Here is an 8,917-nt window from a genome sequence, read left to right as displayed (position 1 = left end):
CTGGATTCTGTTGGTTAGGATCTTGTTGAATATTTTTGCATCAATATTCATTAGTGATATTGGTCTATAATTTTCTTTTCTTGTTGGGTCTCTACCCAACACATTCTATGAAGCAAACATCACCTTGATACCAAAACCTTTCTGTCAACTATTAATACACATCTGATTGTGGCTCTCATCTAGCTGTCACTGAGTGCTTGCTATGTACCGGTACCTGCAAACATTCCATGTTACTTACAGACATCAGATTTAATCTGTCTACAACCCTGACAATAAATATTGAATTACAATTGATATGGCCTAAAATATGACCATTTTAAGTGTAAAATTTGCATTTTAGTACATTTATAGATGTCCAGTCATCACCAAGAACACTTCCATCACCTAGCAAAGTTCTAGTGTGTCTACTTGTATTCAATCTTCACTCCCAAGCTCAGACTCAGGCCACTACTTGCCCTTTTAAAAAGAACTTTTATATAAATTTAAGTTTTCATATACATTTTATAAATTTTTTGGAATGAAGTTATACAATATGAAGTCTTTTATGTCTGACTTTTTTCACTTCTGAGAGATATATTTTGTCTTTCATTTTATAGACTGATAAACTGAAGTGGGTGGAGGTCAAGCAAAGTTTGCATAGCCAATAAATGGGAGCACTGTGTCCAGCTGACTTCAAAGGCCTATTCTGTTAACTCTTTCTTCCTTTGTGATCAGGCCTATCTCTAATAGCCTGTTTTGTTGACCTCAGAAATTTTTCTTTTAAAAACATTTACCTTTGATTATAGTTCTTTGTTATTTTTATTAATTAATACATTTGTTTTCTTATAAAATGATAAGGTGGCATATTCTTTAAAATGAGCTGTTCAGAAAACTGATGGACCAAATTGAGCTTTCCTGAACTTCACTGATTTCATGGTCATATTTTATTTTTTAAGACACTTCTTTTAGACTTATTGCCCCTTTATTATCACATTTATGTTTCTAAGAATCTTTGAAGCCCATTCCCTTAACGTTTGTGTTACATAACAGAGCATTTGGTAACCAGGCCCCTTCTTGGCTCTCATGAACTCTCTAAGATGCCATGGTCAGTTCCACCTACTCAGCTGGTGGTTTTTTGTTGGTCAGAAATCATCCCAACATGCTAGTTCTTCAGATTACTTCCCTAGTTTTTCCCAGAAGAACAAATTGATAGTATCAGCTGCTCGGTTTAGTTGATTTCCAGCAGATGAAACTTTTTTCTTCCAGAGCTTTTCTTGGTAGAAAAGGCAACCTTTTAAATCCAAAAAGCAACTGTAATATACTCTCAGAAGTAGCATTTTATTCTCTTCAAAGAAGAGATCCAAGGTTTAAGCTGAGTAGTTCACAGATGGATTGGCAAACACCATATACACACATGAGTCACTCTGCATCAGAAGTGACTACAGCAGCCAAAATTACATGCATTAGTGGCACATCGGAGCATGATGCCATGGGAAAATAAGGGGGGAAAGAGTAGCCTGAACCAGTCTATCCTCAAACACAAGTAAGGGGGGAAAGAGTAACCTGAACCTTTTATCTCTCAGTCTACCCTCAAACACAGACCGAGGGGGTTTGAGCGTTACAAACCTAGACGTGCCTGTTTACATCTGACTTCTTCATTTTACTTTCAGCTGAGTATCAAGAAATATCTCCTGCTGTCTGTACCTCTGTGGATAAAACATGTCTCTGATGAACAGCTCCTGGGTTTTGTTGAAAACTTAATGGTGGCAGTTTTCAAAGCAGGTTCTCCTCCTCACAATCCTGAATTATGCCCAAGTGCCTTACAGGGCCTGAGCCAGGCCATGAAACTGCCCAGCCCTGCCCACCACCTCTGGACTCTGCTCCGTGAAGCTACTGGGAAAATTTTTGACCTTCTACCAAATAAGATTCGGGTGAGGAACAAAAATATTTACATTCCTGATGATTTATGTTTGGAATTTTTTAAAGCCCTTTTGGCAAAGTGAGAGATGTATGTTTTAAGAATGTGGGTGGGAAGGCTAGCAAGAAATAACCACATTCTTCACTTGGAGTTTGTTTGCTTCCAACAGCTAAATTGAGGTTGAATATTTAGAACCAAAGTTTTGAGCAAGCTCAGAAGCAGCTTAACCAGTGCTACACCAGGAAATTTGCTGCTAGGCAATTTTTACCAAATGCCTGTGGAAGATAAGCAAACTCAGAAATATGTACTTCTTATACCTGTAGAATCCTTCCTTGGTCATACTGTCCAATATACTATTTATATCAAGTGACTTAACATTAGCCCTTCCCCACCCCAACAGACCTATGAATTGTAGGTTTACAAAGAGGTTAAAAATTCATTTGAGATGATGGAATTCTGTTAAGGAGAAAAAAGTACAATCCCCAAAGTTGTTTTTAAAATGATAAAAATTGGCCATATGTTTTTGTTTAATTAAAATTAAAATATCATGAATAGCTGATATTCGTGAGGATAAGCAAATCTCCTAATCTGTCAGAACATTAAGAATGGAATTGTTATTTTACATTGTATTTTGACATGCTTGGGATTTTTCCTTACCAGAGAAATGATCTAGAGCTATATATCAGTGTAGCAAAATGCCTCTCGGAAATGACAGATGATGACGCCAATCGGGTTGCCCAGATTAATAAGGTAATCATGTACCTATCTATATTTTTTTCATTATTGAGGCAGGAATTACCATCGAAGAGATGATTGCTGTTTCCTTTTGGCTGAAGCTAATTTTGCTTCGTATTTGTTATTAGTTAATTTTAGGAAACATCTTTCAGTTTCATTGTGGGGTCTAGTGTCCGGCCTACTAGTATGGTCAGTGCTTAATAAATGTGTGTTGTCGAACAGTGAGTCATTTAAAGAAAACAAAAAAATACTATACGTATGGATAGATGAGTGAATAGCTTTTTAACCCAGCCTCTCCCACTTTGTCCTTCACCTGATAGTATCCTTTTGGGATGAAGAAAGGTGGTTGATCGAAAAACAAACACTGTTAGCTTTCACACAGGAAAAGTGTGAAAGCTTACAAGTACCTTCCATACTCTGTAGTCAAATGATGAATGAAAAAAAAACGTAGCCTATCAGTAAATAAAACACAAGATTTTTGTTAAATTTGAGTTGCAAATAAACAATGATTTTTTTTTGTATAGGTACATTCCAAAATGGCAACCTTGCATACCAGCCAATGACAATGGTCTAGAGCCCCAGAGCTTATGGACTTCATGTCGTTCATTTTACTGCATGATAAGTTTGCCTCTTTAGTTGGATCCTTGAATTTCTGCATCATATAGCAGTGGTTCTCAAAGTGTGGTCCCTGGACCAGAGTCATGAGATTCATCTGGGAACCAGTTAGAAATGCAGATTCTCCAGTCCCACCCTAGACCTGCTGCATCAGAAACTCTGGAGGCAGGGCCTAGGAGTGTGGGTTTTAGTAGTCTCAGGGGACTCTGGTGTATCCTAAGGTTTGAGAGCCATTGTCACAGAGTATTTGAAATATCAGCATTTTGGAGATTAGCTGGATTCAATCAAGGAGAAGCAGTTTAAGGAAACGGTTAAAAGAGTGGAGTCTGGAGCCTCAGTGCTCCAGTTTGAAACCCACTCTGTAATTTGTTAGCAATGTGATAGTAGTTCCGTTTTATAACCTCTCTCGGGCCCAGTTTCCTCATCTATAAAAGGAAAACAATAACAACTACCTGTGGTCTCCTGGATCCTTGAGTGCAGCCTTTTGACTAAATCCAAATTTTATAGAACAAATTCTTTTCTTTTCTTTTATAGAATAAATTCTTTTCCAAATTTTATAGAACAAATAAAGAGATTTGTTCTGTGAAGTTTGGATTCTTCTGAGGGCCCACATGTGGCCTTGAGTAGGCAGGTTCCCCAACCTGGTATGAGTACTCAGCAATTATTTATTATTACAATTGTTACATTTGTGTAACTAATTGTGTCTTATATGTTACAGTCATATAATGTAGTTGGGAATAAATCATGTAATTTACCTATTGGCACATAGAGGTAAAGGTTGCTGTGTTAATTACATGGGTCTCTAAGTACCATTCAGAACATTGTCAGCAGAACATACTGAACAGTATTCTGATGTTCCCCAAAGAGTTAGTCTTCTCTAGTCAAGTTGGAATTTTCTACTTATTTCAGAAATAACAGAGGCAAGAATAAGGCAACAGTGGAGAGCACTGACTCCTGGGTTCCAATTCTTACTCTGCCACCTCTAGCTATGTGACACCCTAAGCAAGTTGCTTACCCTCCGCGCTTCAGTTTGCCCATCTGTAAAGGTGGGCTGATAACAGGAATCTCCTGCAGAGGATTGATGTAAAAATTAAAAAGTTACTATAGCAGTTCTCAAATGTTTCGGTCTCAGGAACGCTTTAGTTTCTTACAAATTATCAAGGACCCCAAAAAGACTTTATTTTTGTGGGTCATATCTGTTACTTACTGTATTAGAAATTAAAACTAGGAAAAATTAAGATTATTTACTTAAAAGTAATAATAAACCCATTACATCTTAACATGAATAATAAAAAAAAAAATTTCAAAGCACAAAAATCTTAGAAAAGTGGCATTATCGTAGATTTTTACACATCTCCTTAATGTCTGGCTTAATAGAAGACAGCAAGATTCTCATGACTGCTTCTTCATTCCATCTGTTGTGAGGTTGTTTTGGCAAGTATGTGAAGAAATCCCAGCCTTACATGGATATGTAGGTGGACAGGGGAAGAGTGCGTAATAGTCTTTTCAGATAGTTATGAATATCCTTCTTTAATATTGCATCAAAATTCAACAACTGGTACTTTCTTAAAGGTTAGTTGCAGTGTGGAAACCATATCAGAGAAACTCACATGCTTTGTTACCTTAAAATACACTGGTCTGTTTGCACTTTGAGACTTTTAGATATGCATGATTTTATAATAACATACATTGGTAATTTGGAAGATATTGGATCATTGAGATTTGAAGATCTTCCAAATGTTGATGCATTTCATTATACAGTATAAAACGTCATGTTTGTTAATATCACCGATTATATCGTCAGAAAAGGTTTTTCACATATTGGGAAGCCACCAAGCTCATAGAAGCAGAAACAAAATTTCCCAAAATAGAATTTTTGCTCAAAAGCTTAGATTTTATCATTAGGAACAAATACTATCTGGTACTTTACTTGAAGTGACAAACTCATTTCCTTTGATGTTAAGAAAATAATCTGTCAAATACACAGTTTGAATAGCCATAGTTTGTCCCCCAGTATCTCCCAGGTAACTCCGCCTTGCCCTGAGACCACCATCATCCACATAGGCTGCAGAAGTCCTGTAGGAGTATTTTCTACTTTGTTCCACAGAATGTTAAAAAAAATATGTACTCAGAGATCAAGGTTCAATGAAACTAATAATTTTTATTGTTTACTAGGATATTTTAAGTGAAAGTGGCTTTTTAAAAAAATTGTGAATGGCAGGGAAAAATAAAATGAACACTAGTACAGTTTTGGTATTAATATAAACATAGTTTTGACCTCACAGAACCTCTAGAAAGGCCTTGAGATTCCCCCAGAAGTCTGTGTATTACTTATTGAAAACCACTGAATTAATACACGTTAAATGACTCAGAATGCTGTCTACCACATGATACTCATTCTGTTTGTTATCCTTTTATTATTATTTGTGAATACTTATTTCTATTACCAACTAACCCCTGAATATATTTATCATTTTCATGAAGAAATAGAAAGTGAGACTACAGTCCTCTACTGTATATTTTCACGTAGCATGTAGGCAGTTAGTTCACATGCTCCTGAAAATGAACAGGATGCTTGCATCAAACTCACCTTTTCTGTTTGCCCTTGCTTTGAAATACAGTTTTAATTTGATGGTAACTGAACAATTTACTTTTTTTGCAGAGCAACATAGAAAAGGCTGCCTTTGTCAAACTGTACTTAATCTCTCAAGGACGGTTCCCCCTGATGAACTTGACTGACATACTGAGTGTTGCTATGCAGCACCGTGAGAAAGAGGTACTGGCCTGGATGGTTCTGCACAGCTTATACCAGGCGCGGATCGTAAGCCATGCCAATACAGGTGAGGCTGTACATCGAACACCGAACACCTTCAGCGAACACCGAGAGCAGAGATAGATCTACTGCTGTCCCTTTTAAGCCAGACTTTTTTTCACAACTTAAAATTTAGTTTAGTGCTTCTGAACATAGGTATGGCCTTCTTACCCCCAAATGATGGGGATAAGAAGGATGGAAATGAGGAATTCTAGCTCACAACATCCACTTTCTGGAGATAAGAATACATCCTTTTGAGGCTTTTTATATTGTATTCGGCTCTTTAGACTGTCAGTGATAAAAAGGCGTGTACCAGGTTGGTTCTGCCTGTTTAACTTCACTTTCCCAAACACACAAGCTATCAGTTGATTCTGCCTAATAGTTTTATGAAAATGGTTTTTGGTTGGTCATGAAATAAACAAAAACAGAAACAAATAGTTATTTGATAGTAGAACTTCCCAGGGATGATACTAATCTTTCTACCCTACCTGCATTCTTAAGCCTAAAGCTTTGTAAATGAATCACATGGTGTAACTTTTGGCCATGTTAGACATTGCATTTTAATGATCAGTGGACAAGGGAGTTCCTCCATTACTCCTTCCATCTCTTTGGTCATATGTGTATAATCTCTCCAGACTACTTTCCAGTTCTGAATAGTGATGGACTTACGTAGATTCCATGGATCCGGGAAGCCCTCCTGACCCGAGACAAGTTACTTATGTTTATGTGCCCCATTTTTGCCATCCTTCTCTTCTATCTTATGATTGTGAGAGGACGCTAACCCCCTTGTATGTAACACTCTGTGAGCCTGTACAAGATGTTTTGTTTCATCCTCGTCTTCGGAAATCCAGACAGTTGCCCCGCTGCGTGCAGTAACGCCTATCCACTGGAAGATGAACCTGGGATGAGAAACTGGATTTTTCACTCTAAACCCAAAGTGCATTTGTCAGGAAGAAATCAGTTAGGTCTTTCCAGTTAAACACGAAGTCACATGCATTAAACTGAAATAAATTTGTCATTGCCCTTTGCTCTAAGTAGCCAGCTCTCAAATGTAGTTCCCATTCTTTCTCCTCTTACTAAATTTTAAAAAGCTTCCTAAGTAGTGTTTACTGTACTGAAAAATTTTTAAAAGGACAAAAAAATCAGTATTTCTGCTAATGTTTGTTCTCCTGTTACCCTGCAATGGTTTTTATTTTTCTTTATGGGATGGGTTTCATCTGTGAGTTTGGCATAAAGTGGGAACACTTGAGCAAAGGAAAACTATAAAAACAGCTAATTACCCCAAATTCAACATTATTAGCTAGTTGGCATGCCAGATTTCCCCTAGTATGCTTGATGTTAAGACAAATAAGAAATGCATGTTATTACTGGTGGGCATGGAGATTTAAAGACTAGATTAACTTTTGAAAATTAAATACCAAAATACACTTATCTGATGTGAACAGTGTCAAAGAACTCTCTCACTGGCAATCACAAGTCTCAGGTATTGCAAGAGAATAGAAACTGTTCATGGAGTCCTCACCAGATGTTCCGCTTTGGTTATGATGGTGACTACAGATCTGGTTTGCATTTCAAAGGAAAACCATGGTCTAGTAAGGAAATACCCTTTGTGTTTCAGGGGTATTGAAGAGAATGGAATGGCTCTTGGAACTGATGGGTTATATCCGAAATGTTGCTTACCAGTCAACCTCTATTCAGAATGTGGCTCTAGATGAGGTAGGTCCAATCTAGAAAAGTAGTAGGTAGCTTCCTTAAAATTCAGAACTTATATTTACTCTCCCCAAAGAGGAATATGTTGCTGTTTGCAGCTTTTTTTTTTTCCTCCTTCCTCTTATTTTGAGACACTGTTAATGATTCTCTTATGCAACAAGGAAATGGGTGTTATTATTATGCTCTTGGAGATGCCCAGGGGTGTCCTCTGACACATTTTGAATAAAACCTGTTCTTTGACAAACAGAACACAAAGGACAGCAGCTGAAGGGATCCCAAAAGGCACTATGTACCTGTATACCTGGGTTTGATTCCCTAAAAGATGTGGGAGTATGGGGCTGTGGCCTCCACATAAGGCTCAAAACTTGTGGTTTGAAGAGGTCCCTGAAGTGTCTGCACATATTCTGTATGTGTGCTGATATTTCCACGTGTGTGCACACATGTTGGAGGGGAGTCTTTATCACGCCTGCAAAACAACCTATGACCGGAAGAAAAGGGAGGAAGCCCTGGTATTAAGTGAGTTAAAACAGAAGAAGATTAATAAAATGAAGATAGCTCTTTCCCACTCTCCTTCATTTTCTTGACTTAGGTGGCTGCTGTGCAGTGTGTAGTGGTCGAAGTTTTCTTACAGGCACACCGTCCTGCTTACGGTGCAAGTACCGAGTATAATTTGCACAACCTGAGACGTTCTTTGAAATTCTGACCAGTTTTCTGAAGAGTTCTGGGTCTTCTTGGAAATTTACTAGGTGTAGAATATAAATGTAAAATATAATATAAATATTATATATATAAAAATACAAAATATAAATATAAAATGTCTTAACACAATAACTAAGAAAATGCCACGAAGGCTATGGTGACCAGTTTGATGAAAGCATTTCACATTGAGTGTAAAACTAGCACATCGTTCCCCATGATTGCATTAATATACACAGCTATGATTGAATAAAAAAAAATTAATTTATGAGATGAGAAATTTTAAGGATTGAGAATTACTTCTTCAACTTTTTTTCGAACTGGCATAATCTGTCCTCTTTTTCTCCCAATTTCCTCAGTTTTTAACTTTCTTTGTTTTCTTTTTCTTTTTTTTTTTTTTTTTTGGAGACAGAGCCACCTTTAATTTTATCTTCTGATACAGCCTTCCAGCT

General features: G+C 37.1%; 1 protein-coding gene across 1 annotated transcript in view; it reads left to right on the top strand.

The window, feature by feature from the left end:
* FOCAD (focadhesin) overlaps positions 1–8,917 on the top strand; it is a 269,998-nt gene that overhangs the window by 255,210 nt on the left and 5,871 nt on the right. The window contains exons 34-37 of the mRNA XM_023508417.1: positions 1,650–1,910; positions 2,558–2,647; positions 5,910–6,087; positions 7,678–7,775. Of these exons, the coding sequence (XP_023364185.1) occupies positions 1,650–1,910; positions 2,558–2,647; positions 5,910–6,087; positions 7,678–7,775 (627 nt within the window). The remainder of the gene's footprint in view (positions 1–1,649; positions 1,911–2,557; positions 2,648–5,909; positions 6,088–7,677; positions 7,776–8,917) is intronic.

Source organism: Otolemur garnettii, unplaced genomic scaffold (genome assembly GCF_000181295.1).
Source record: "Otolemur garnettii isolate 467f Iridium unplaced genomic scaffold, OtoGar3 scaffold00006, whole genome shotgun sequence".
Classification (NCBI taxonomy): domain Eukaryota; kingdom Metazoa; phylum Chordata; class Mammalia; order Primates; family Galagidae; genus Otolemur; species Otolemur garnettii.
The sequence above is the reverse complement of the archived record's forward strand: the minus strand, read 5'-3'. Positions and strand labels throughout refer to the sequence as shown.